At 48.6% G+C, this 27,071-nt stretch overlaps 1 protein-coding gene and 1 pseudogene across 6 annotated transcripts in view; one reads left to right on the top strand and one right to left on the bottom strand.

The window, feature by feature from the left end:
* The window catches only part of LOC112630135, a 63,873-nt pseudogene extending 61,671 nt beyond the window's left edge, over positions 1-2,202 (top strand).
* The window catches only part of SLC25A37 (solute carrier family 25 member 37), a 45,028-nt gene continuing 19,618 nt past the window's right edge, over positions 1,662-27,071 (bottom strand). For 3 of the 6 annotated variants that reach the window (XM_025393780.1, XM_025393782.1, XM_025393783.1), the window contains 3 exons: positions 7,831-8,059; positions 5,797-5,853; positions 1,662-2,874 (listed from right to left, as the gene is read on the bottom strand). In XM_025393780.1, coding sequence (XP_025249565.1) covers positions 2,354-2,874; positions 5,797-5,853; positions 7,831-8,059 — 807 coding nt within the window. In that variant the 3' untranslated portion in view covers positions 1,662-2,353. Of the gene's footprint in view, positions 2,875-5,796; positions 8,060-27,071 lie in introns of all 6 variants that reach the window. The other 3 variants (XM_025393785.1, XM_025393781.1, XM_025393784.1) reach the window with 3 other exon arrangements.

The following is a 27,071-nucleotide window of genomic DNA, read 5'->3' as shown; positions in this document are numbered from 1 at the left end:
GCACCTGGCCTTCACCTCTCCTTCTTGCATCCCCCTAACCAAAGGAGTGCTCCTAGACAAATCAAGTTTCTTTTCTGAACACCAGTGAAACCAAAATCCAGTAGGAAATACCCTGCTTCAGTGTGGCATATCTTAAGTGGACCAAAAGAGGTGGTAGGATAAACTTTTTACAATTTGCTTTAAATTCCACTTTGAAATTTAGAATTTGATTTTTTCCCCTCCATTTGCAGAATTTAACACCATTTAACACGAACCCAAGGCAGGTTGAAAGCACAGATGTAAACATTTTCAGAAGCATCGTGGACTCTACGGTTTTCTGCATCCTCATGTGGACTGAGGCTGCAACTGGTTTTGGGGTATAGGGGGCAGAGGAGAGAGGAGGTGTTAACCCCCAAATGGGTCCAGACAACAGCCAAGCCCCACAACCCAGTTGCAAGGGAGTGTTGATGGGGCACACCTGGGAGGTACCCAGTTTGGCTCTTTCCCATCCCTGATCTGAAAAAGTCAGTCAACTGACTGATAAAATTCCTCATCGCTATTAGGGCAAAAGCTACTCCCCAAGGCACTGTGTGCATGGTCCCAAGATGGAAATTCTCCACGTTACTTCCTAGGCAGTTACTTTCTAGGCAGCAGCACCACTCAAAAGAATCCAGGCCTGCACCTCCTCAGTGAGATGCACCACACTGACCGTGGTGGGTGGCGGCAGGTCAGGACCCGGCTCACTGAAATGCAAACACACATGAGCTTCCTGCTCATTTTCAAAGACAAGCTCTGGTGCGGGCTCCAAATCGGAGACAGTGCAGCTCGTCTCATCAGTATCCCCTTGCACGGCAGCCTGGCAGAGCAACAAATGGCACAGCTAGGGAAAACTTGTATTTTCTCTGGGCGGCAATCTGACTCGGCACACACCATTTCAGAAAGCGAGGCCGCGAGGCCTGTGTTCTCGGGTGACACAGAGCGGACGAGGATGCAGAATGGCTTCTGGAGAGAGGTCTTCCGACTCGGGCATGAGGGTCCAGGTGAGACCTCAGCCACAGGGGCCTAGCAGATAGGCCTGGCTCTTGTCACATGCGATGAGAAGCTGTGACATTGGAATTAATGGTTGGGACAAGACAGGGGGACAGACAAAGACCGGAAACATGTTTCCCTAGACTGCACAGGGAAACACAGGAGATGAGATTCAGTCAAAACACACACAGATCACGTTACCTGAAGTGACTGAGTTAAAAGGCTGATGCAGAAATAAGTCCTAGGATGAAGGCAGGATTTACCCCAAACACCTGCGCCACAAGCCGCCAAATGCTGCCTATCAAGGGCTTCTAAGTGCTGGCCCGGGAAGGCAGGCATTCACATCACTCACAAGGGGAGGAAGCGGTCTCAGCAGGTTTATGTCCAGTCACCCTAATTCTGCTGGGCTCCACCACCCTCCAGCGGGCGAGATCCTGCCACCCGGCATGTATGCAGGTGTATACACAGCAAGAGAAAATGGGCCAGGGCCAGGGCCAGATCTCTGGTCCTGGAATTTTGGGGAAAGACAAAGGAAAAAGGCACATGAAGGTGGCTGATTGAATTTAAAAGAAAAAAAAAAAGGTAGCTGCAAGTGACATATCATTATTTTGATTTTTTTTAACGTACCTTTTTTTCCCCCATGAAAAGAGAAATTCAAAATATAAACTTTATTATTTTACATTCAAGTGAAACTTCCATCTGGCGGGGCTAAACACAGCTGCAGGTCACATTCAGTGATTTATTACTTTGGTGCCTTTTTCGTTCACCTGATGGAAGAATTCAACCCTCTCATTTAAAAACAAAACAACAACAAAAACAGCTGGAGAGTCCCAGCTGCAATACTAGGTGTAGACACGCACAAGCACACACACAAATTCAAAAACTTCTACATAGAAAAATAAAGGATAAACATTATCCATCTATTTTGTACTGTGTAATGGAACTTTTATATACATAAAAAATTTTTTTTGTTTACTGTTTTCAGTCACTGCAAATTTTCTTCCCTCCTCTGGGATCTAAGGATCCAGGGAGGAGGCTGCCACAGTGAAGCAGAAAAGCTACATTCTGCCCGGGGAGGAAGAGAAAAAGCAATTTCTCGCTCCCCTTCCAAAGTCTTTCCTGTCCACCACCACCTCGGATGTCCCTGCAGACAGCCTTCCGGTGAGCGGCTGTCCCGTCCCCTCCTCTCTGTAAGGCATTGGGGAGCAGAGGGCCCATAGGCAGCACCCTGCGGAAAAAAAAAAAAAAAATGATCTAGCTGTGAAGAGAGGGCAAGGGGCTAGATGCAGGCAGAGAATGACTTAAGAAGAAAAGATTCTATGATCCCTTCCCACAGCCTGTTCCTTTAGTATGGAGCTCGATTTTCCAGCTGGCGCTTGGTGAGGAAGTACTTGAAGAACTCATAGACAGACCAAGAAATGGCGGTGGAGGGCATCTGGTAGACCACACGCGCCTGGATGCCTTTGAAGTAGCCGGCCAGGCCGTTGAGCTGGTACACCGTCCGGAAGGCATTGGCCATGCCCGACAGCCGGCCGCTGATGTTGGCCAGCGAGAGGGCCACGTTCTCCTGAGTGTTGAGAAGGGTCTTACAGACGTCCAGGGGGGTCGTGGCGGCCGCGGCGAGGGCCCCGGCCAGCCCGCCTGAGATGATGTGGGACTGCGGGTTGTAGGTCCGGTGGGGGTTGACCTGCTCCTGCAGGAACTCGTAGGTGATGAAGTGGATGGACTGGAAGGGGATGTTCATGGTCAGCTGCGTGGTGTAGCTCCGGTAGAAGGCCCCCAACCCCTCGGTCCTCCACACCGTCCGGATGCAGCTGAGAGCTGACCGGTGCTGCGAGTTGTACATCTGCAAGCGCTGCTTCACCACTGTGGTTGGAACCGCGGGGCAGGCCAGACGGACAGCCAGTGGGCAGTGGGTTGGAGGTGGCCCCACCCCAGGTCGGAATGAAGCCAAGCCATAAAGAGAAACAAGCCAGTTAGACACCGGAAACAGGCGAGAGCCAGCACACACAGCCCTAGTCTGAGCAGCCGCGGAGGGCCAGCCCCTGGCAGTCCTGGGTTACAATCCATTTCTATTTCCAGGACTCATGCCTGGAAGGTGGCTATTTCCTTAAGTTTCTCCTGCCTGAATCTTGCTGAAGGCAGCCCTCAAACCAGGCAGCCACTTCAGACTAGAGTCGCTGATCTATTTCCCCAGATCCTGGCTGCTCCTGGTAGGAACCCTCAGGACCCACCACAAAGCTGAACCCTGTCCCCTACCCCCCTGCCCTCCTCCTTCCCCAACACATCTACTGGAAGCGTGTCCCCTCGTGTATTCACAGGGGTTTGTGCCTCTAACGGTAATTCTAGCTTCTGTGACACAGTGCGTTTGAAACAGACACTAGAATTATGTCTGCCCAAGTTCAATGACATTCTAACTGGAGTTCACAGGACAAGAGGCAAATGAGACTAACTGTGGTACCTTAGGCTCAGGGTTTTAATGGCCTCATGTATTGCCAAATAAATACACACAATGTGCTTTACTTTTAAAGAAATAAAGACTGTAAATCAATGGTTATGACAAGGAGAAAGAGACAGTTTGAACCTCACTTTTTTCTCCTTTAAAAAAGATAAACAAAACCCTTGCTTGGTTACACGAAATTAACTACCTGTTTACTGACCGGGTCCCCGAATGAACTGCCCTAAAAAGCAGCCCAAGATATACAATATGTAAGCGAATATTGATTTGGGCATTTTTAGGTTTTTCATTGAACTACTTCCTGGAAGGGTCTCCTCCCCCCACCGCCGCTTACCTAAGAATGCCTCTGTCCTGCCCCGAAAACACTCTGTCTTGAACACATTCATTACAGGACAAGCCATGAAGGCAGGTCAGTTTACTTAAGGGCATCCCATCTCTTGAGAAAGATAATGTGTATAAAACAAAACAGAACACGAGCTGTCTTTCTCAGCTGTCTACTTTGTAAATAAAAAGGGGAAAAGGTGTGTGTCCCTCCAGCATGCCTCATGCAGCACACGATAAAGAAATCAATGGGAATGGAGAAGGTGATTTTCTTCACCTGCCCATTGGCTCAACCTCAGTACCCAGACCACAGAGACTCCCCGCCCACCTCCCAACCTGCCCCATCACAACTCTGAAGGTCAGACCAAGTCCTCTATCTGCTAGGACATGGCGGGTAGCTGAGAGCAAATTTAATAGCTTCACCTTAAAAGACAAAAGATAGGCAAACTTATAGCATAAGACTTAAAATGTTGAAACTTTTCTCTCCAATTCTCCCTTCTGGCCAGAAACTATTTTCAGATGAGGCAAAAAGGTGAAAAGAGCTCCACAGCTCACCCAAAGCCATCACCAGGTAGAGAATGACCCAGCGGAAGGTCTGCCCGGTGCCAGGCCCAAAACATAGTCACTATTCAGACCCGAGCTGGCTAAGACAGCAGGATATATAAAAAGGGAACAGACTCTGGTCTGCCCAGCTGAGGCTCGCTTCATAATACCCCCAAAATATAAAAGAACAAAAAGAAGATAATGTGGAAAGAGATGGCTAAAACAAATGACCCAATGTTAATTTCTGAAGCACGGTGATGGACACATTGGGGTTCATCATACTATTCTCTCCACGTTCGCATCTGTTTGAAATGTAATCCATAATCTTTCATATTAAAAACAGTCAAATTGAACACTAGCCCTAAGAGCCTCTGATGGGTTCCCCATACATTTGTCTAGGATCAGTAAGTGTTAAAAAGGGCTAAGAGAGTGTGTGTGTGTGTGTATGCACACATAGATTTTAGAATAGTGCAAAAGCATGCAACAGAGTCACCAGGAAACAGATTCTGGTACCTAGCTCCAGGGATTCTGATCCAGTAGGTGCTGTGTAGAGCCTGAGAATTTGCATTTGTTTCTTTTTGTTTTGAGGCACAGTCTTGCTGTCATCCTGGCTGAGTGCAGTGGTGCAATCATGGACTCACTGCAGCCTCAACCTCCCAGACTCAAGCAGTTCTTCCGCCTCAGCCTCCCAAACAGCTGGACTACAAGCACGCACCACCACACCTAATTTTTGTATTTTTCGTAGAGACAGGGTCTCATTATGCTGCCCACGCTGGTCTTGAACTCCTGGGTTCAAGAGATCTGCCTGCCTTGGCCTCTCAAAGTGCTGGGATTACAGTTTTAAACCACCATGCCAGCCAGAATTAGCATTTCTTTCCCTTTTTTTTTTTTTTTTTTTTTTTTCCCTTTTGAGATGGAGTCTGGCTCTGTCACCCAGGCTGGAGTACAGTGGCGTGCTCTCGGTGCACTGCAACCTCTGCCTGCTGGGTTCAAGCAATTCTCCTGCCTCGGCCACCCCAGTAGCTGAGATTACAGGTGCACACACCACACTTGGCTAATTTTTGTATTTTTAGTAGAGATGGGGTTTCTCCATGTTGGCCAGGCTGGTCTCGAACTCCTGACCTCAAGTGATCTGCCCACCTTGACCTCCCAAAGTGCTGGGATTACAGGCATGAGCCACTGCACCCAGCCTCAGAATTAGCATTTCCAACACCCTCAAGAGGTCTGATGCTGCTGGTCTGTAGAACACGCTTTGAGTAGCTCTGAGCACAGGAATACCATAAAACTCAAATGTTCGTGTCCCTTCTTGAGGCCTTTGATAACGCAGTAAAAAATTCAATTCTCCTGTCTGCTCTGACTGGAGACTAGGAGCCTCCCTGCCCACCTTCAGTCCTCTCCACTCCCCCACCATTTTTTGTGCCCTTTTGTGCATCCCCTACTGCCCCTCCCTGGGACCATGACATTACCTTCTGCTGGATTCATTACCGCATCGTGGAGCAGGGTGGCCATACTCCCAGCTATCCCTGCAAAACAAACTCCAGAAAATTACCCTCTGCGATCGGGTGTTCTCAGGAAGTTCCCGGAACCTAAAATCAGACGGAACCCAGGACTTAGCTTTCTAAGAAGCAAAATGTACTACCAGCTCCACCCAGGTGAGCATTGACTCTTAGAACCCTAAAGTGATGGTGGAAATACGATAAAAATGGGGGTGGCTAATTTAGGCACATTCACCCACATTTTAATCTTGCAAAAACCTCGTTTTCTTTCTTGTAGTCAACCCTGGGAAAAAGCAAAACCTGCAAGTGTTAGTGGTTCCCAGAAACCACACATCACGGCTTTTTCCACTGTCTAGATGTTAACTCTCTCTTGTCCCTTGCCTTTGTCTACACATTAACTCACTTTGCCCTTAAGCTGGGGCCCTGAAAGGAGATAATATCATATATACAGCTGAGAAGGGGGAAAAAAGCAAATCTGGTTAAAATCCAGGCTTTAAAAAAAAAAAGAAGAAGAAGAAAACTGGGCAAGAGAAGAGGAAATCAGGAGAATCTGCATTTGGTAGACTTCCAGGGTCGGTCTGCAAAGCAACGGGACTGACCCTATCTGAGAGTCAGGTCAGGCCTGGCTTCAAGAACCAGGAACCTCAAAAGCCAGAATCAGGCCTGGAATTTTGCTTTTGGCTTTGAGTTTCCTCCCTTTGCGGTGACACTGCCCCGTAATTAAAATGACCACGGGAAGGTGGGAGGAATGAGGAACACCAGGATGACTCTTCAGCAATGCATGTAATACCCACTCCCCCACCACACACACACTTATAATCATTCCTAGCCAGATCACCACAGCATACACCACACGTTGCAGAAACAGTGCAGGGCAGCACTTGGCATCAAATGGATTCCGTCAAATCTCTTTCAAGGAGAGAAACCCTTACAGAAGGCAGTTTCAGCAAAAGGGCCCCAATGTCATAGAATCAGGGGTAGGTCAGGGCATGGCTCTTTAGTGACCGTCTCAATAAATGCACTAATGGCCAATTTTTACAAAGCAAAACAAGTATCTGCAAACCAGCCAGGCACGCTTATGACCAAGGTTGGCTAATGGGAGGAGAGATGCTTTTTGAGCAGAGTAAAAAGAGAGGGGCAGAAGTTATTGCTGGCCATATCTATGTCTCCATTGTTGAAAAAAATGAATTTTGTCAAAATAAAGGTACTTTATGCTGCTATCCATATTTCCATTCCAAACCCAAACAGAAAACAACAAAAGCCAACCCCACCAGAGAGAGGAAAATAAAAGCTCAGCCCTCCCCAATAAAACATGCCTTATGTAAGAGCTGCTGACAGATTTGCACCCCCCACCCCGCCTCTCTCCCTCCAAACAACCAAACAAAATGATTTCAGCCCTTGCTTGCAGAGAGACGAGACTCAGACAAACAGAAGAGAATGGGGGTAAAATTCGCAAATCCCCGGAAGCTTAAGGTGGGAAAGGCCTTCTGCGTTGCGAGTCCTTTGTCAGCCATAAAACTTCTTGACCTTTTAAAGCTTAGTTAGATCTTGGCGTTGTAGAGACCTGTTGTACCAGTTTTTAAATAGTCTCAAAGAAGCTGTCCAGATAACTTTTTTTTTTTTTTGAATCCAGCATTCAAAAGTTTTGTTTCTATTCAGGGTTTCTCCTATGTCTGATCATTAATTGCTTTTGAATGTTTAAAAACAAAACAAAACAAAAATAACAAAAAAAGAAAACCCACATAACAATAAAACCAAAACCCCCTCTGTCACTGATTTCTCCCCAGGCTTCAGAAAGCGGAGGGGAACAGAAAAAAGCATGTGTGTGCGCGCGCGCGTGTGTGTGCGTGTGTCTGGGTGTGCGTTGCACACACAACTCTGAGTTCTTTATTCATGAGCAAGCGGGCCGAGGTCGAGGCGGCTGGGTCACAGGGAGGAACACCCTGGGGAGGGACGTGTTGAAGAAGAGAACTTTCTAACTCCAGACAAACGCTTTCAAAATACCGTTGGCTAGGTGGCTGTTTCCTTGGTGGTGGAAAACGTCATTTAAAGTCCTTTTCATGTTTTCATAGCAGGCAAAATACATGGCGTGGGCCGGCCCTGCACCCATGACCATGACGTTGACGCCCCGCAAGGGCCTCCAGAAGCCTTCAGTCCGCATGATTTTCTGGAGGGCTCCGTAGATACTTGTGTACCGGGCTTTGGGATCTGGACTCAAACTCTGCATTCGTGTCTGAGAGTAGGCAAGAAGAGAAAACAAACAAAAAATACAGTTAATCAGGATGGTAAAGAAGGAAAATAAGACCTGGAGAAGGAGAGAGGGAGAAAACAATGTTCATAGTATCACCGGATTTCTCTGGGAAGGAAACGTTTGAAATTAAAATGAATTCTACATGGACATCATGAAATCTACATGAATGTGTGCATGTAGATTTCATCATGCCCCACAAAGGGAGAAAGAGAGAGAAGGTTGTGGAAGAGGAAGACCTTCCCCTGCCACTGGCAAGTTGTGTGGCCTTTGGGGAATCCCTTAACTTCTCTGGGCTTTAAGACCTTCAATTAAAATAACAGAGTTGTTGCAAGCAGCAAACCAAACAATGCATATGGAAACCCTTCAAAAACTCAGAGTCCTAGATAGATGTAGAATTGTCCTGTGGTGCCTACTCTGGTTGTGAAGACTTCTATGTCCTCACTTATCTGAAACCTCCGTGTTCTGGAAGCTTCTATTCAGTCCCTACACCATGAAATCTCTCCGAATCCTCCAGCCCTCACTTACCTTGTCACCTCTAAATACCTTTTTACATTTCATTTTTATAAGTTGGCACTTAAATATAAATGGTCTTGTTCTTAATTTCTTTTTTTTAAGTGAAAGCAAGTTTGTTAAGAAAGTAAAGGAATAAAAGAATGGCTACTCCAGACAGAGCAGCATTCTTAATTTTTTTGCATGCACAATTTTGTGTCCTTGAAGCAGAGACCTGGCTTTCCCCTCCTCTGTCATCCCTAGGACACCACCCAGGAGGGAAAGGCGCTTGCACAGGTGTGATGGTTAATTTTATGGGTCAGCCTGAATGAGCCACAGTACCCAGATATTTGCTCTAACACTAGTTTAGATGTATGTACGAAGGGATTTTCTAAATGAGATTAACATTTAAATCAATAGACACTGAATAAAGTAGATTAACCTGTATACCATGGGTACATACACCCCATTTAATCAGCTGAAGGGCTCATGAGAAAAAAACTGGGTCTCTCTCAAGGAAGAAATTCTGCCTCCAGACTGCCTTCAGACTCAAACTGTAACATCAGCTCTCCCTAAATCTACAGCCTGCAGATTTTGGACTTGCTAGTCCCCACAATCATGTGAGCCAATCCTCAAAGTAAATCTCTCGATTTCTAGGTAGGTAGGTAGGTAGGTAGATTAGGTAGGTAGGTAGGTAGGTGGATTAGATAGGTAGGTAGGTAGGGAGATTAGATAGGTAGGTAGACAGATAGATAGATAGATAGACAGACAGACAGACAGACAGAGATAGACAGAGAACAGGCAGAGAGTTAGATAACCTCTCTATGTAGCCAGATATAGATGTCTCTGCCTCTCCTGGTTTCTGTCTGCTAGGACCTAGGGAAGGTCTTCAACCAAAGGCTGGTCTTATAAACCCAAGTAGACTTTACACATCCTAGTATCTGTTTCTCTGGAGAACTCTGACTAGTACAGTAGGTAAGAAATACTCGCCAAGTGGAAGATCACCATGGCTCAGTCCCACCAAAGTAACCACATTCCTTCCTTCCTTCTTCCACCCTCCCTCTCTTCCTCCCCGCTCCCTCTCTTCCTCCCTCCCTCCCTTCCTCCCTTCCTTCTTTCCTGCCTCCCTCCTTTCCTTCCTCCCACCCTTCCTTCCTCCCTCCCTCCCCCACTCCTTCCCTCCCCACTCCCCCCCCACACACACATCCTAGAGGAGAAGCTTTTCAACTTTTGGCAGGGGTATCCTTTTATCTCCAAACAAAATCATACAAAAAATCTAATCCTATATATAAAAAAGGAGGGCGTCTCTGATTGAAGACGGGCAAAGGACTCTCTGGGGCTCCCTGTCACTACCCAAGACAGACAGCCCCAGGTACCCCAGGGCTCGGAGGAACAGTGAAAACCAATCACCTGAATTAGTGGTCATTTTCAGAGTTCAGATTTCACCAGCTATTAAAACCACAAAGGAAATGGACACACCAAGGCCAACTTTTTATTTTGCCCAGAAAGGACACAAAAACAATAACAATATAAGCAACAATCACCACCGCCCTCTACCGCAAACATCATTTCCTAAAAGGGCATTTTTAATGCTTGAAAAAAAGTAAGGGGCCGGGCCCGGTGGCTCACGCCTGTAATCCCAGCACTTTGGGAGGCCGAGGCGGGTGGATCACAAGGTCAGGAGATCGAGACCATCCTGGCTAACACGGTGAAACCCCGTCTCTACTAAAAATACAAAAAAAAAAAAAATTAGCTGGGCGTGGTGGTGGGCACCTGTAGTCGGGAGGCTGAGGCAGGAGAATGGCGTGAACCCAGGGGGTGGAGCTTGCAATGAGCCGAGATTGCGCCACTGCACTTCAACCTGGGCGACGGAGCGAAACTCCATCTCAAAAAAAAAAAAAGGAAGACTACCTCTGATTATAAAATGGTACCTTAAATTAGATTTAGCTTTATTTTTTATTTTTTTCTTTGATACGGAGTCTCACACTGTTGCCCAGGCTGGAGCGCAGTGGTGCCATCTTAGCTCACTGCAACCTCCACCTCCCAGGTTCAAGCGATTCTCCTGCCTCAGCCTCCTGAGTAGCTAGGATTACAGGCACCCTCCACCATGCCCAGCTAATTTTTTATATTTTTAGTAGAGATGGGGTTTCACTATGTTGGCCAGGCTGGTCTCAAACTCGTGACCTCGAGATCCACTTGCCTCGGCCTCCCAAAGTGCTGGGATTACAGGCGTGAGCCTCTGCACCCGGCCATATTTAGCTTTATTGAAAACTCGCTACTCTGCTCCCTTTTTCCTACCACAGAGTGGTGAAAACAACTTCTGGCCCAGTCCAAGGCAGCTGCCAAGACACCTGGGCCCCAGGGTCCTGAGGAGGGTGGCCCTGCACCCTTTGGTTTTTTAAAGTGATTTCAATTTTAAGTTGTTTCAAAAAGGATTTGATCTGATTTAATAAGATGATACATTAGGCTAGGTGTGATGGCTCACACCTGTAATCCTGGCACTTTGGGAGGCCAAGGCAGGAGGATCGCTTGAGGCCAGGAGTTTGAGACCAACCTGGACAATATAATGAGACCTCATTTCAACAAAAAAAAAAAGAGAAATTAGCCAGGCATGGTAGCACACCTCTGTAGTCTTGGCTATTTGGGAGGCTAAGGTGGGAGAATTGCTTGAGCCCAGGAGTTTGAGGCTGCAGTAAGCTATGTTTGTGCTACTGCACTCTAGCCTGGGTGACAGACGAGATCCTGTCTTAAAAAAAAAAAAATAAGAATTAAAAAAGGGATACATTATAAGCAAGAAAGACCAAGGGAAGGACAAGCAAGGGAATGTGCCAACCAAGAAGGTATCTGAACCAAGAGAATACCCAGGTCACGGTCACAACCCCTCATTCAGCTCCCGAGTGGCCTGTTGGCCAGACCAAATGAAGTACACACCACGCCAAGTGCTCATGCTGGGAAGGAAGAGACAAAACTCCTCCTTTAGGACACATGAAATCGCTCAAGTTTTAGAGCAAACAAAGCTTCGCATGTCACCTGGCTTCTTCTTATACTTGCCCCTGACAAAAAGCGAGGGTACCAGGTGGTACAATGTGGCTGTCAAGAACCCCAGCTTTGAATCAGAGAGAACTGGGGCTGAATTCAGATTCCATCACTCACGGTGTGACCCTGGGCAAGGTCATAAAACTCTCTAAGTTTGAGTTTCCCCACTTGAGAGAATGGTTGGGAAAATTACATGGGATAATACGTGTCTAAAACCATCATTATTGTCAGTAATAACACAAGAGTCCCCTGTCAAGGGGCTACATGATGGGATTCATGCAGAAGCCAAGTGATAGGGTTCTAGTGTGTGACCTTCCAGGGTTGTGCAGGCCACAGAGGTGGGTTGTGTTTGTCTTGTTCACAGCAGATCTCCAAGGACCAGTAAGATGATTTATTGGGAGCCCAATAAATATTTGTTGAATGAATGATTGATGAACAAACAAACTCAACTTAGAATACCCACCGGGGTGAAAGGGTACTGTGTCTTGTCTCTCATTCCCACCAGGGTGAAAGGGTACTGTGTCTTGTCTCTTAGCCCACCGCCCCTAAATAGGAGCCACAATTTCTTGGACTTAGCCATCCTTGCCATCACCTTTAATTTGGACCTCACGTGTCACTGCATTTCTCAAACCTAGGTGTGATCTGCAGAACCACATGTGGAGCAGAGGCAACCTGTCCCGGGGGGACTAACGTGGGCCTGTGAACAAGAGGTGGCTCCAGGCAGTGCCCTTCAGGGGAGAGGCTCCCATACCTTGGGAATGGCAGTGCATCTTCTTGGGGATGAGCCCTGACTGGAGCCCTGAGGTTTCCAGCCTAGGGCAAGGTCCTACCAAGGTTTTGCAAGCCCAGCCTATGGTCAAAGGCCTTCCTTGGGTTCCAGAGCCCTCTGAGCAGGGGTGGCAGTCTGAGCAAACACAGAGCACGGAGAACTGGCTACTGAGATTGCACTTTGGACCTGATGCTGGCTCTGGCTACAGCCCAGTGGCCTTGGCCATGGCATCTCATCTCTCTGGTCCCCAGTGTCCTTGGCTGGAAAATGAAAGGGAGGATCAGAGCAGGGACTGATGATCAGAATTACCCGGGAAATGTTTGAAAATATCCATCCGTAGACACCACCCCAGCACGCACTGATTCAAGTCTTCTTTTTCTTTTTAAAGTTCTCCCAGACGATTTCGATCAGCACTCAGCTTGGGGAACCACTAAGTGACCATCTAGACCGCTTCCAGCCCCAGCCCCCTGCCTGGGCAGTAGGGAATTACCTCTGGTTACCTCTGGAGGGAGTGGCTGAGAGAAGGCAGGGGGCACAGAGGGTGCCCGGGCTTTACAGTCACCCAGTTCGAGGTTGTCAATCTTAATTCCAGCTCTGGGACCTCAAGCAGGTTCCTTAACCTTAGGGCACAGCCATCCTTGGCTGGAATAATCTCCCACAGAGCTGCTGGGAAACACCCGGCACAGGCTGGCTGTCAACAGTGACTGTCCCCATCCCACCCCGTGATAACGTGAAGCCATCAAGAGGGTCTCCCCTTTAAAAAACTGCTCATGTCAGCCAGTTAGAGGCTGGCATCACACCAAGACTTACAGGGACATTTGGAACTGATTTCTCACCCCCTCCCCTTTTTAAATTAGGGGTAGGGCAGTTGGAGTAAACACTACTGAACCAAAATGCATCATTCTCTTATGAAACAAAAAGGTCAACTGGGTATCTTTGTGCTGTGAAAGAAAAATAAAACCTCAGGGCCCCAAACTCACTATGTCAAAGGAAAAGAAAGTTAAGCTTGGGAAGTGAGTCATGCAAACCTGACCTTCTTTTTGTTCCCAAACAGACAGCTGTAATTTCATAAGCTTACTTTATCTTATGTAAAACATAGATTTACTCAGTGCAAGACCATGATTGACTTTCCCTAACTTCCTTCTTTTCACACGTAAAATGCAGATTCACTGAGTGCTAATCAGAGCCTCACAAGAATGGTACCACTTGCCTCAATGCCTACCCTTCCTCCTTTTATTTTTCTTCTCTCCCTCCTGCTTGCTTTTTCCCCTTTAAATACTGATGTTCCCAAAGCCCTCTTTGGAAAAAGCACAGGACACAGATCCTACTGTAACTTGTGTTTCTTTTTCCTGGTGCATCCTCCACCTTGACAGAATAAACCTCCAAAAGATTGAGATCTGCCTCAGTCACCACACCTCAGTGGACTTCTCTGCCCTCAGAGTCGTTTACTCAAGGGCAGGCCACAGTTAATGACACAAGCCCCAGACAGAGGCAAGTGGTCCACGAGTGCAGAGATGGGCCTGGTCAGGCCCCTGCTGGGACCACTGCAGCCACAGCAGCCAAGTTTAGGGCCAGAGCCTCATTCATCCTGCAGCACCATCATTTCTTCCACCTGCCTGCAGGGAGCACCCACTGAGCTTGACACCAGGATACAGAGGAGAAAAAAACGATGGGGAAAAACAAGGTAAGTGTGTGATAAGAGGAGGAGGAAACGAACCACAAGGATGCCTCGAAGTAGTGTAGGGCAAGAGGCCAGGAGGGATCAACCCTGCAGCAGCCTCAGGAGAGGCAAGAGAGGCAGAAGGCAGGCGGCTAGGAAGGCAGGCCAAAGTGGCCACAGCCAGAGAGACAATAATCAATTTAGTCTCTTATTTTTTATTTTTATTTTTTTAAGACAGGGTCTCACCCTGTCACCCAAGCTAGAGTGCAGTGGTGCGATCACAGCTCACTGCAGCCTCAGCCTCCTGGGCTCAAGCAATCCTCCCACCTCAGCCTCCTGAATAGCTCAGACTAGAGGTGCGCACCACCACGCCCAGCTGATTTTTGTAGAGACTGGGTCTTACTATGTTGCCCAGGCTGGTCTCAAACTCCCAGGCTCAAGTGATGCTCCTATCTGGGCCTCCCAAAGTACTCTCTTTTTTAAAGCTCCACTACCCGTAAAACGTAAAAATGAAGGCTGGGCATTTTCTATTCCCTGAGGATCAGAGAGGGGAAAAAAAGTCTGGGAGTGAGTGGAAGCAACTCAAGTGTCCATCATCGGATGAAAGCATAAACACAATGTAATAGATCCATACAGTGGAAGATTATTCAGCCTTAAAAAAGGAAAGAAAATTCTGACACAGGCTACAACATAGATAGTTCTTGACAACAACATGCTAAGTGAAATGAGCCAGTCACGAAAAGACAAATACTGTATGATTCCACTGATATGAGGTGCCTAGAGTAGTCAAATTTGTAGACTAAAAGTGGAATGGGGGTAGCCAGGGGCTGGGGTGAGGAGGGAACACGACAGAGAGGTCTTGTTTTATGGGCACAGGCGTTTGAGTTTTGCAAGATGAGGAGAGTTCTGTGGATGGATGATGACGATGGTTGCATAATAATATGGAATGTACTTAATGCCACTGAACTAACTGTATGCTTACAAATGGGTAAGATGAGAAATTTTGTTATGTATATTTTACTACAATTTTTAAAAATACAAAAAAAGGAAGTGAGGGTGGAGAGGAGGAAAAAGGAAATGAATGAATCAGGATGCATAGAGACAGGGCAGAGATTAAAAATAAACACACACACACACGCACACACACACACACACACACACACACACAACCGGAGACAGAGAATTTCACAAATCTCTTTTCCTGTCCAGGTTTCAGTTCCTGCCCAAGACCTAGCTGCCGGTCTCCCGTTCAGTAAAATCAGTTTCCATGTTTGCATTTCAGTTCTCCTCTCTTGGAAATTCATAAGCACATTAGCATACTAAAGCCTCTGGGAAATCCTTCAGGAAAGAAACCCATTTCTCCTGGTTTTCCAAGGCACTTCCTAAACCTCTGTCTTTAGCAAGGCAAGCCTTGTCTCATTTAATAACCAGAGACACCTGACCGAACACACGTGTGAAAAAATAACTGTAGCCAATGGGAACCTGAGCCCTTGAAGCAGCAAGTACGGAGAACATCCAGGTGTCAGAGAGAGTCAGAAAGACCCCACTGGCAACTGTGTGGGGAGCGGGCCGAGACAGGCGGTTGTGTGGCTGGCCCCTGGAGGGGACAGGGAGTGCCAAATAAGCAGCTGAGAGGAGCCCTCGCGTGCTGCCTGTGAACATGCATTCCTCCTCTGCACCGGCCTGCAGAATGAAGAAATGTGTCCTGCCCGGGGAATCAAGAGACAAGGGTCTCTGGCCTGACACTGCCACTCCCAGTGTGACCTGAGCAAGTGCCCTCCAGCCCCAGAACTAACTGCTCCAGGACAGTGAAACTCCCAGTGATGTGAACTCTGTCTCTGCATCCACTGGCTCCACAAACTCCTAGCAAGGCTAGAACGAAGTGAAGGGTCAGCCCCTGACACCAATTCTCCCCTAAGATGACAAAACAGGAAAGGCCTGTCTCACTGGCCTGTTCTCTCACTGTGGGGAGGAGGGAGAGTGGAAAATGCACATTCTGTCCCAGGTGAGCTGGCGGAATCATGTAACAGGAGCTACAATGCCCTTGGGAGACCGCATCCAGCCCAGCCCCCACCTTTTCAGATGGGAAACTGGAGCCCAAGAAGGAAAATGACTTGTCCAAGATCCTGTGGGTAAGGAGCCTCTGATCCAGGCCCAGGACCAAAAGACAAAAGAGAAAAGAGAAGGGGGCAAGTTGAGCCTGGTAGGGGGCCTCAGGCCCTTCTGTGGGTCCTGCAGAGGTCATACCACCCAAGCCAGTCCCCTGTAGCATCAGAAACGCAGCCACTGACTCCCTGCCTGACCTGGTGACAGCCTGTGACTCCCACCTCTCCAATTTCTCGAAAATAAAAAACTTTCCATGTTCGAAGTTCACGTGGCATTTCTAGGACTGAGGAAATAATCATGTGAAATCTACGAGTACTCGCCCGTTCTAAAGCATTTGCTTCACACCTCCCTTGAGCCAGGTGCAATGGGGATACAGACAGGAAACAAACAAGCGCTGTGATACCATGAGCAGCACAACTCTGGCGAGGGGGGGCAGGGCTGAGCCCTAGAGGCTGCTCTGCACCATCTCTATTGCAGACTTTCTTCCAGAGAAACGAAACAAGGCTCGGGCACCTCGAAAGTGTTAGGATAAATGCCAAATGTTAGCCTCTGCTGCCCAATGTCTGCTTCAGAATTCAAAATCGAACCGGTAAGTTTTTTCTCTTGTCTGTCAACTGTTCCCAGCTAGCACTGACATTCACTAAATGAACCACAGTAAAATGTGGGGCCAAGCCCAGCGCCCTCCCTGTTTTCCAAGCCTCACCCTGCAGTCCCCTGGCCAGCAGCTCTCCCATGTCCACCATGAGCCCATCCAGAGCTCCATGCTCCTGCTTTACTGGGGTCTGCTGAGGACACTCTCAAGACACCAAGAAGCCAACTCCCATCCACAATTGTCCAGAAAGGATCAGACCAAGGAGCTGGTTCCTGCAGAGCCCTCCCTCACTGAAACTCCACGCCACAAATCAATCACAATGCGAGGCCCAGGAGGAAAAGACCTTTTTGGCATTGTGCTTTATGGAAAGGATTGTCTTCCTAAGTAAAGCCACAAACCCCATCTATGCCTTGGAAAGCCCTGTCTCACCTTCCAGCATCCTTAGGAGGCACACACTACAAATGCAGAAACCCAAACCACATCAAAGAGCACCACGCACACTAAAACCACCGGCACTCCCCGTCCAAAACCACCTGCTCCTCGTCCAAAACCACCAGCCTTCCTCACTCGAACCTCCTCCCTTCCTAGGCTCCTTTACAGAAGAGGGACTCTTCACAGGGCTTTGGATGGTCACACCCTGGCCCTTTGAAAAGTCATGTAAAAATCATGCAAAATTGGCCAGGTGTGGTGGCTCACACCTGTAATTCCAGCACTTCGGGAGGCCAAGGCAGGCGGATTACCTGAGGTCAGGAGTTCGAGACCAGCCTAGCCAACATGGCAAAACCCCATCTCTACTAAAAACATAAAAATTAGCCGGGTGTCATGGCACACGCCTGTAATCCCAGCTACTCAGGAGGCTGAGGCAGGAGAATCGCCTGAACTCGGGAGGCAGAGGTTGCAGTGAGCCAAGATCGCACCATTGTACTCCAGCCTGAGTGACAGAGCAAGACTCTGTCTCAAAAAAAAAAAAAAAAATCATGCAAAATAAAGCAGGAGGACATCACTCAGCATCATTCCCACACACCGCAGGCAAGAGCAGAGCAGCACAAACAATCCTTTAACTGCAGCTCTCAGAGCACAAATTAGAAATACGCCTAATTTCAAGATTCCAAATCATGTCTTTTTCTAACGTCTCCCAAACTGGCAAAAATGAATACACAAAGAGAATATACATATAATGTATACACATATACACACACAAATAAACACACATATATATACACATATATACATAGACACACATATATATACATGAATATATATGTATATACATAGATACATACATATACACATATGTATGTTTTTAATGAAAAGGAAAATTTGAGCTGGGTGCAGTGGCTCACACCTGTAATCCCAGCACTTTCACTTTGGAAGGTCAAGGCAGATGGATCACTTGCTGCCTGGAATTCAAGGCCAGTCTGGACAACATAGCAAGACCCTATCTCTTCAAAAAATAATTTTTTAAAAAAATTAGCCAGGCATGGTGGGTGCCACTTTAGCTACTTGGGAGGCTAAAGTGGGAGGATCACTTGAGCCCAGGAGACTGAGGCTGCAGTGAGCTATGATCATGTCACCACACTTCAGCATGAGTGAGAGAAAAAGACTGTCGCCAAAAAAAAAAAAAAAAAAAATGGTGCTCTTAATGTTTTGAAACCAGCAAGAGAAAAATGATTCCCCTCAAAGTAGTCATTGCCCCCACCTCAAAAAAGGGGGAGTGGGGTGGGAAAACAATTACCTATCAGAATCACATGGCGGGGGACTCAAGCAAAGTTAGAGGAACATACATTCCGAAAAACGCTTCCTGCTCATCTGAAGAGTCTCTGGTGAAAACCACCATTTTGGAACAAGCAAAGAGCCCAACCAGCTTGCTAGAAAGTCAGCCAGAAAAGCTATACCAAGACAAAATGAAGAGTTGAGACCTGGTGGAAAACACTTGTCCAACTACATCAGGTCTACGTGGCTTTCCCTCCCTCACCTACAGGAAGGCCTAGACTTCCTTTAGCATTCAGGTCACCCTGATGTTGGAGAGGGGAGAAAGTGGGTTCATATGTGTGAGAACAAACCATAAAGGCTCCTCTGTCTTTCCACCTATGTCCCCGAATGATCCCAGTTTTCAGAAGGGTCACATTTGTCCCTCTGAAAAGACCAGCCGCAGTCTGACCTCCTGGACATCTGCCGCCTCTGAAGTGGACCACAGTGGATTCACGCCACCTGTCACTGATGCTCTCCAGACACAGTCCTGAAACACTCGGGGTGTACTGGGGCGTCAGGAGGCACTGCTGTTGCTAGGGACAAAAGACTCAGTGAAGAGTTTTCGTTGCACATTTGGTAGAAAATAACAATTCTGCTAAGACAGCAATAACCAAGTTCCTCAGCCTCCCAGGAGAGAAGCCACAGCACCAAACCCCCCTTCTCCTTGGAATAGGTCACAGCAGGGCATGCTATAGGGTAGAGATCCAGACTCCAGATCACATCCAACCTGGAGAAGGTGGCCAGAAGGAAGCCATTTGAACAGCCACCTAGAAAAAAGGAAGAGTGTGTCAAGCTGTAAGCATCAGAGCTGTCGTTACAATCTCTCCTACACTATTTCATTTTGTGACTGTGTACATATGTTACTTTGACTGGAAAAGAAAAGGGCAGATTTGGCATGGAGAGGAAGAAAACAATTCTCGCTGCAGGAGGAAGTGAACATGCTGGTACATCTGGGCAGTGAGGACCTGTGGCTGCACGGTCTGGTGTGCAGAGAAGACAGCAGTCAGGTAAGGGTTGAGAGGCAGCCTCAGACTTAGGAGAGCAGCTGCAACCCTAGATGATCAATTAATGTTTGCTGGAAGAAAGGCAGGATGGGACTAGACCATGCAAGGCCCTGAGTATCTTGCTGGAGTGTGTGGAATTTACTTTATGATCAGGTGTCTTCCATGGCTACGCATTGCACCCAACAGCAATATGATGGGAGCTATGAAAAGTCATGCGGGAAGCAAGACAGATGGGCTCTTCAATATCTGAGAGAAAGCAACAAGCCATTCAACAGAAGCCCTCCCACTGGGGCCCTGGATGGGCTGGCCACTCTCTCCAAAGCTGCAGCTGCTTGCCAGGTCACCATTAACATCACATACCAGTTAGATTTCCCTATCCGCCCATGGGCAGCAGCTCCTGGCCTTGCCTGTGGTTCCGAGGGTGCCAATCCCACATCCCCTGACCCTAGGAGCCCAATCTGATCTCCACCCCTTCCCCAGAAAAGCCTCCAATGGAAGGAGGGTGAGACGGAAGGGTCTGTGCCTGGCCCATGCCCAGCGTACCGAGAACACACTCAGAATATCCCATATGTGGCCCACCCAAAAGGATTAAGTTATCTCTGCCCTACAGGTGGGGCAAATTCCAAAGATGCCAGATTAACAGGACTAAGATTTCATGGGTGCAACTGGTGACCTTGGGAGACGGAAAGGGAAGGGACAATCCTGGATTGGAGGAGGAACAGAGCTGCCAGTCTCTCCTGCCCAGCTGCCCTGCCCTGCCCTGGTAAGAGGGACAGGGCCTGAGTCACAGTTCTTTCTCATCCTGCATCTGGCACTGATACACTGTATGGCCTCAGGTCAATGAACTTGCTTCTCTGAGCCTCCAACCCTTCTATGTACAAAATAATTATAACAATAAAAACAGCAATATTAGCAACCAGTTATCCCCATTCTACAAATGGGGAAACTGAGGCACAGAGAGACCAAATGACTTGCCTCAAGGTCACAAAGTACAGAAGCAAGGTTAGAAAGAAGCCAGGCGGTCGGCCAGAGTCATGCTGTTAACCACTAGGCTATCCTACCTCTCACAAAGGGATGGACGCTAAAGGATCCCAGGTGATCTTCAACTTCCCCTCTGTCCCAATATGCTCTGTTTCTGCAACACGCTAAGTCCCACGGATGTCACCTCCTATGTGCCTGACCTTGGGGAAACCGCCTATGTGCCTGACCTTGGGGAAGACCCTGTGTCAGAGTCACCTAAATCCTCACCTGTTCATGTCCACAGAGCCCCTGGGGGCTCTGTCTATGCCCAGCTGCAAGAGTGTAACTTACAGGCAAAGTCAACAGCCCTGACCCGCGGAGGTCACACAACTTATCTGTTCCACAACCCTGGTCATCACGAGACTGGGCAATAGTGGTTGGTTCAATACAAACCCATTCTGTCTCCTAAAGAAGCGCTTGAGATATTAACTAGCTGAGGTCACAGAGGGGCATCTTGACAGATGAAAGCCTGGCACTCCGTCAGTATTCAAAGGCTAAGGTTGAAATATTCCAACCGTCAGGTTGCTTTCAAGAGAGAATTGAATTCACTGCTAGTAAGCTGGACTAACCAGGGCCTTTCCTTGACGCTGCCAGCCTTGTCAATGTCACTGGTCCATAAACATCCCACTCATAAGGAAGGAAAAAATGCCTCATCCTCAAAATTGTTTAGTTTTTTTGTTTTTCGGGTTTTTTTCTTTTGTGAGATGGAGTCTCACTCTGTTGCCCAGGCTGGAGTGCAATGGCCTGATCTCGGCTCACTGCAACCTCCACCTCCCGGGTTCAAGCGATCTCCTGCCTCAGCCTCCTGAGTAGCTGGGATTACAGGCGCCCGCCACCACGCACAGCTAATTTTTGTGTTTTTTGGTGGAGACTGGGTTTTACCATGTTGCCCAGGTTGGTCTCAAACTCCTGACCTCAGGTGATCCACCCACTTTGGCCTCCCAAAGTGCTGGGATTACAGGCGTGAGCCACCGCACCCAGCCAAAATTGTTTTCCTTTTGTATATAGACACACTCACTGAAGCGTCACAAGGCTGCACAGAAAAACAAATTTAACACAATGTCCACATCAAAACACCATAGATGCACATCAACCCATGTGCGGGGAGATAAGAGGAGTATCCAGGCACCTAGAATATGTTCACAGACTCCACACAAGGCTCCCGCCAGGCTCCCCGCTGCAGCCCGGCAGCTCTGCCATCATCGGTTTTACACGATGGGGCTCCCTGTGAGCTTTCTTTTGCTTTCAGAGTTCCCCTACCCCTCCAACCTCCCCAACTTCGTTCTGCCAGTGAGCAAACAGTTAGACTTGCCCAGGCTCCCACTGCCAGACTCGCCCCTCTGACCAGCCTGCTACCATATTTTGCTGAAAATCCCAATCACAAAATCTCAAAGAAACCGACTTCAACCACCCACCCAATGCTCAAAGACCGTCTCTGCCCATAAGAAACATATGTTCTGGTTGGGGACACTAGGTGCCATGGGGACAGGGTTGGGATAGGATGGGAAGGGTGTCAAACAGTCAATAAAGACCTCCCAGGTAAGACAGCGTTCCTTCTGGGCATGTGGCCTGGGCAGCAGGAAAAGCCAGAAGGACCAGCTTTGAAGTTCATCCAGTCACTCAACCATTATATAGAGAGCTTCTACTCCACTCCAGCCACATTCCTCAGAGCACAAAGACGACCCCATCCCCACCTACCACAAGGTAGAAATCCTTTTCTATTTTTCAGCTATATGAACTTGGATAAGTAACTTAACTTCTCTGAACTTCAGTTCCCTCATCTGTAAAATCCCCTAACCATGCTTCCTGAGATGAACGAGAAATCCATTTATTCATCTAGTGGAGTACAGTAGGTACTCAATAAATGTTTATCTTCACCGGAACTATTTTTAGAAAGACTCCAGTATATTCCCTACCTGGTAAGGAGAAAACCACCACCTAGGTTAATCAAAATGGCTTGAATTGTCATTAAGAACCACAGCACTTAGCTTAATCTTGCTAGAAGGCCTGGGTGTTTTTCTCTACTTGCTGATAAATGGCCATTTGGCCCAAAGAACAGCACTGCAGGTTTGAACTGAATCCCTCCTATCAGACTACAGAAGAAAATGACTGAATCAAACAATAGATCCTGGAGTCCCAGGTGGAGGCTACCAGTCATAGGGCACTGGCGTTGGGAAATCCAGGTCACAGTCCCTGCAGCATCACGAGGAAGGGACAGAAATAAAACCCCATCCTGACCCTAGGTCTCCCCAGCACACCTTTCAGTTTCGATGGAATCTACAGCCCCAGGACCTCAAACCTGGAGGGACAGGCTTGGAGACCCCTCTGTATCTAAATCCCAGCTCTGCGGCTTCCTCTTCCATGTGTCCTTGGGCAACTCACTTCAGTTCTCCGCCCCCTTTTTTTATCTGTAAGTGAGGCTCCTAATGGCCCCTACTGCCTAAAGTCTCCGTGAGGATTCGAGGAAAAGCCCTTTGCATGGGGTCTGGTGGACAGCTGCCTGCTGCTTTTATTTCTGCCTTTTTTTCCCCCGCTTTGGATAAACAGCAAAAAAGACGTCATTCTTAGCAATGACATCATTTTTACCAATTCCTTCCTAAGACACGCTGCCTAGGAGCAGGATCTGCCCTGGTTGGGAGCACTCTCACCTGTACTGACTACACACGACACTAGGATGTGACAGGACCACCTGAGCAGCCCTTCCCTTCAGCTGCCCCAACTCACGGAAGGGAAACCAAGACCCCAAAGAGCGAGGGGAGGGGACTCGCACACGGTGGCCACCTAAGGGACTCTGATCCCTCCCCATTCACCTTTCTTCACTAATCATTTCTAAATGGATGGACTAGCCTGCTTAAATTAAGCCTGATTACATAACAAAGAAAACTTAGATAGCTGGCAGAGAGGTGGGGGAGGGAAATCACTAGTATCAGTTTACACTGGCACAGAGGCCCAGAAAAAAGTGCTCTGGGAAGCTCACTCACCTGCTCAGAGCCAAGGGCAGCTCTGGGGACCTTTGACCAGTGCTGAAGTCCAGGGCCAGGGCTAGGCAGGGACCTTGAGGGCCAAGATTCCCAACACTGCTGACTGGTCTGGTGTGGCCAAGTTCATACTAGGGAAAAGGCCCTCCCTGTTGCTGAGAGCTTGCTAGCCTCTGAACTATAGGGAGACCAGCCCTGGGGGCAACAGCCAAGTTCAGCTACAGGACTGGGCACCAAGAAGCCCATGCTCGACAGTAGCCCTGGAGGACCTGGGCTCCCCCCAGCCCGTGGGTGCGGGCACGTTCTCTGGTCCCTTGGAATCTGGGTGCTACAGGGCACAGATATTTACACCGAGTGTGTCTCACTAGACCAAACATCAGTGCTCCCCACACTGTACACCTAGGTAAGATGGACAGAGCCCTGTTCCAAGTTAGAAGATCTAAATTCTGTCCCGCTCTGCCACCCAATCCCTGAGCAACTACGCAATCATTTCACCTAGTTGGGCGTCAGTTGTCCACACTGCACAGGCCAGGGAGCCAGGCACCTCAGAAGCCCATGCTGTCTTCCAAGCCAGGTGTGGTCCTGCCAGCTTCTAGCTTCTACAAATCCAGTTCCCACACCCTTGGCGGAGGCCACACCTTCTAAAGCACACCCCGCTATTAGCCTATTATCCACAGAAAAAAAGGATTTTTAAAGCAGCCCTGTCGCCAGTCTCCTCTTGCTCATTCCTTCATGTATAATTACGCCAAGTGATGCGTCTGCGTGACTCCCAGGAAAGGTGCAGAGAAACGTGAAGGAGGGCGGCAGCACTGTCATCTCTGAGCCAGTGCCATGCTCGCTAAAACACACGCTCAATAAATGATGACCAAGGATGCAGAGATGAACTCAATTCCACCCACAGGCAGGTAACAAAGCAGGTTTTGGTTTTCTCGCTTTTTGTGGTTTGTGGTTTTTTCTTTTTTTTTTTTTTTTTGAGACGGAGTTTCACTCTTGTTGCCCAGGCTAGAGGGCAATGGCTCGATCTCGGCTCACCGCAACCTCCGCCTCCCAGGTTCAAGAGATCCTCCTGCCTCGGCCTCCCAAGTAGCTGGGATTACAGGCATGCACCACCACACCCGACTAATTTTGTATTTTTAGTAGAGACAGGGTTTCTCCATGTTGGTCAGGCTGGTCTCAAACTCCCGAACTTAGGTGATCTGCCCGCCTCGGCCTCCCAAAGCAGGTATTTTAAGTCCTCCTCAAATTCTGCCTGCTGTGGATCTGTCTCCCCTAGCACAACGCACCTGGCCACAGTCTGGGGCCCACCCCACAGGTTAACAGCTGGGGATGTAAGCCCCATCAAAGCTGGGCTCTGGAATTTAGGGGTGCCAGGGGGCAAATGAGGGGTCCAAATTTCCCAGATCCTACCAAAGCCAGATTTCGCACAAAGGCTACTAACTTGATAGCGACTAACCACATGGTGCAAGTCACAGCTCTAAGCCACAGCTCGAAGGGATGTTCTTTCTCCACACACCTTTCACACTGATGACAATCACAGAGAAAGATGGCAGGACAGCAGATGTACCAGGCTCGCTGTTCGAAGGGTCTCAGGGAGAAACACCAGAGGAAACAACCGCAAGACTCGACTTTCAACCTCCGGGACTCACTTGCTGAATTTATGCCAGACAATATGAACAAATTACTTCTGAAGCTTTTGGAGGAGTCACTTCAAGTTGTACTGGATGCAAAAGGTAATAGCAGGAACCTTCATGGGTGAGATTCTTACGCTAAAACCCTCTCCCTGGAAACCAAGAGCTCCGGCATATAATTTAAACCAAAGCCATCTGACCAGAAGGGTTTCCAAAAGTGAGAGGAGGAAGCGGGGACCAGAGATGAATGACTCCTCGGACCACAGAAGTCTCAGCTGGTAAAACTACAGGATCGTTCTGCAAGAAAACGATGCCACTACCTAAATGTCAGCGCAGTGCTAGGGACTGCTGGACCTGAGGGAGCAGGTGTCATCTCTGCCTTCAAGGAGTTTATAGTCTAGTAGAGGAGAGAAAAAGTACTAAAAATCCTATCGATAAAAAATCCCAAACTCTAAATGCCATGAAGCAAAAGCAGATGGTGCAATGAGGGCAAATGCAGGGGGACTTCATTTAGGTTTGGGGAGGGGTCCTGGCAGTGACCACTGAAGGTGAAGCTAGGGTAGAAGGAGCAACAGGTGGAATGTGAACAGAGGCTCCGAGAAGGCTGGTGTCACCTGAAGCCTGCTGAGTACCAGGAGATGAGCCTGGAACGAAGTGTAGGATATACAGCCCATGCTGGGCCCTGAACACCAGACAGAGCAGGGGGAGGGTATTTTACCCTTAATGCTGTGTTTCCATCTATGTGGTCCTCATCTCTTGCCTTTGGCCAGGCGCGGTGGCTCACGCCTATAATCCCAGCACTTTGGGAGGCTGAGGCAGGCGGATCACCTGAGGTCGGGAGTTTGAGACCAGCCTGACCAACATGGAGAAACCCCATCTCTACTAAAAATACAAAATCAGCCGGGTGTGGTGGTGCATGCCTGGAATCCCAGCTACTTGGGAGGCCGAGGCAGGAGAACCGCTTGAACCCAGAAGGTGGAGGTTGCAGTGAGTCAAGATTGCGCCACTGCACTCCAGCCTGGAGGGGCAACAAGAGCAAACCTCCATCTAAAAAGAAAAAGCTGCACCAGGCGCAGTGGCTCACGCCTGTAATCCCAGCACTTTGGGAGGCCGAGGTGGGTGGATCACGAGGTCAGGAGATCGAGACCATCCTGGCTGACATGGTGAAACCCCGTCTCTACTAAAAATATAAAAAATTAGCCGGGCGTGGTGGCAGGCGCCTGTAGTCCCAGCTACTCGGGAGGCTGAGGCAGGAGAATGGCCTAAACCCCGGAGGCGGAGCTTGCAGTGAGCTGAGATCCGGCCACTGCACTCCAGCCTGGGCGACAGAGCAAGACTCCGGGTCAAAAAAAAAAAAAAAGGCCAGGCATGGTGGCTCACGCCTATAAACCCAGCACTTTGGGAGGCCGAGGCAGGTGGATCACGAGGTCAGGAGATCGAGACCATCCTGACCAACGTGGTAAAACCCAATCTCTACTAAAAAACTTAGCTGGGTGTGATGGCGCGTGCCTGTAGTCCCAGCTACTCGGGAGGCTAAGGCAGAAGAATCACTTGAACCCAGGAGGCAGGGAGGTTGCAGTGAGCCTAGATCACGCCACTGCAGTCCAGCCTGGTGACAAAGACTCCATCTCAAAAAACAAAAAGAAAGAAAGAGAGAAGAAGAAATGAAGTAAATATAAGAGGAGGCAGTTCCTTACTGCAAAATCTACAGGAAGTGCAAAACACCATGGCAGGGAGACCCCGCAGGGAGGCTCCCCAGCTCCCCAGCCCCGTCATTCCCACGGATGCTCCCCTGGAATGATGGGCTAACCCCATCTGTGCTGCTGGCAGTGCGGGGTGACCTTGGCCATGCTGGCTGACCCCTGGATGACTCAGCTTCCTGGTAGTGAACTTGTGAAAGGTTCTGGCAGGAAGGAGTCAGAGAGCTGTAAACAGAGCCTTCCAGAAGCATCTACCACAC

Source organism: Theropithecus gelada, chromosome 8, assembly GCF_003255815.1.
Source record: "Theropithecus gelada isolate Dixy chromosome 8, Tgel_1.0, whole genome shotgun sequence".
Lineage (NCBI taxonomy): Eukaryota > Metazoa > Chordata > Mammalia > Primates > Cercopithecidae > Theropithecus > Theropithecus gelada.
The sequence above is the reverse complement of the archived record's forward strand: the minus strand, read 5'-3'. Positions and strand labels throughout refer to the sequence as shown.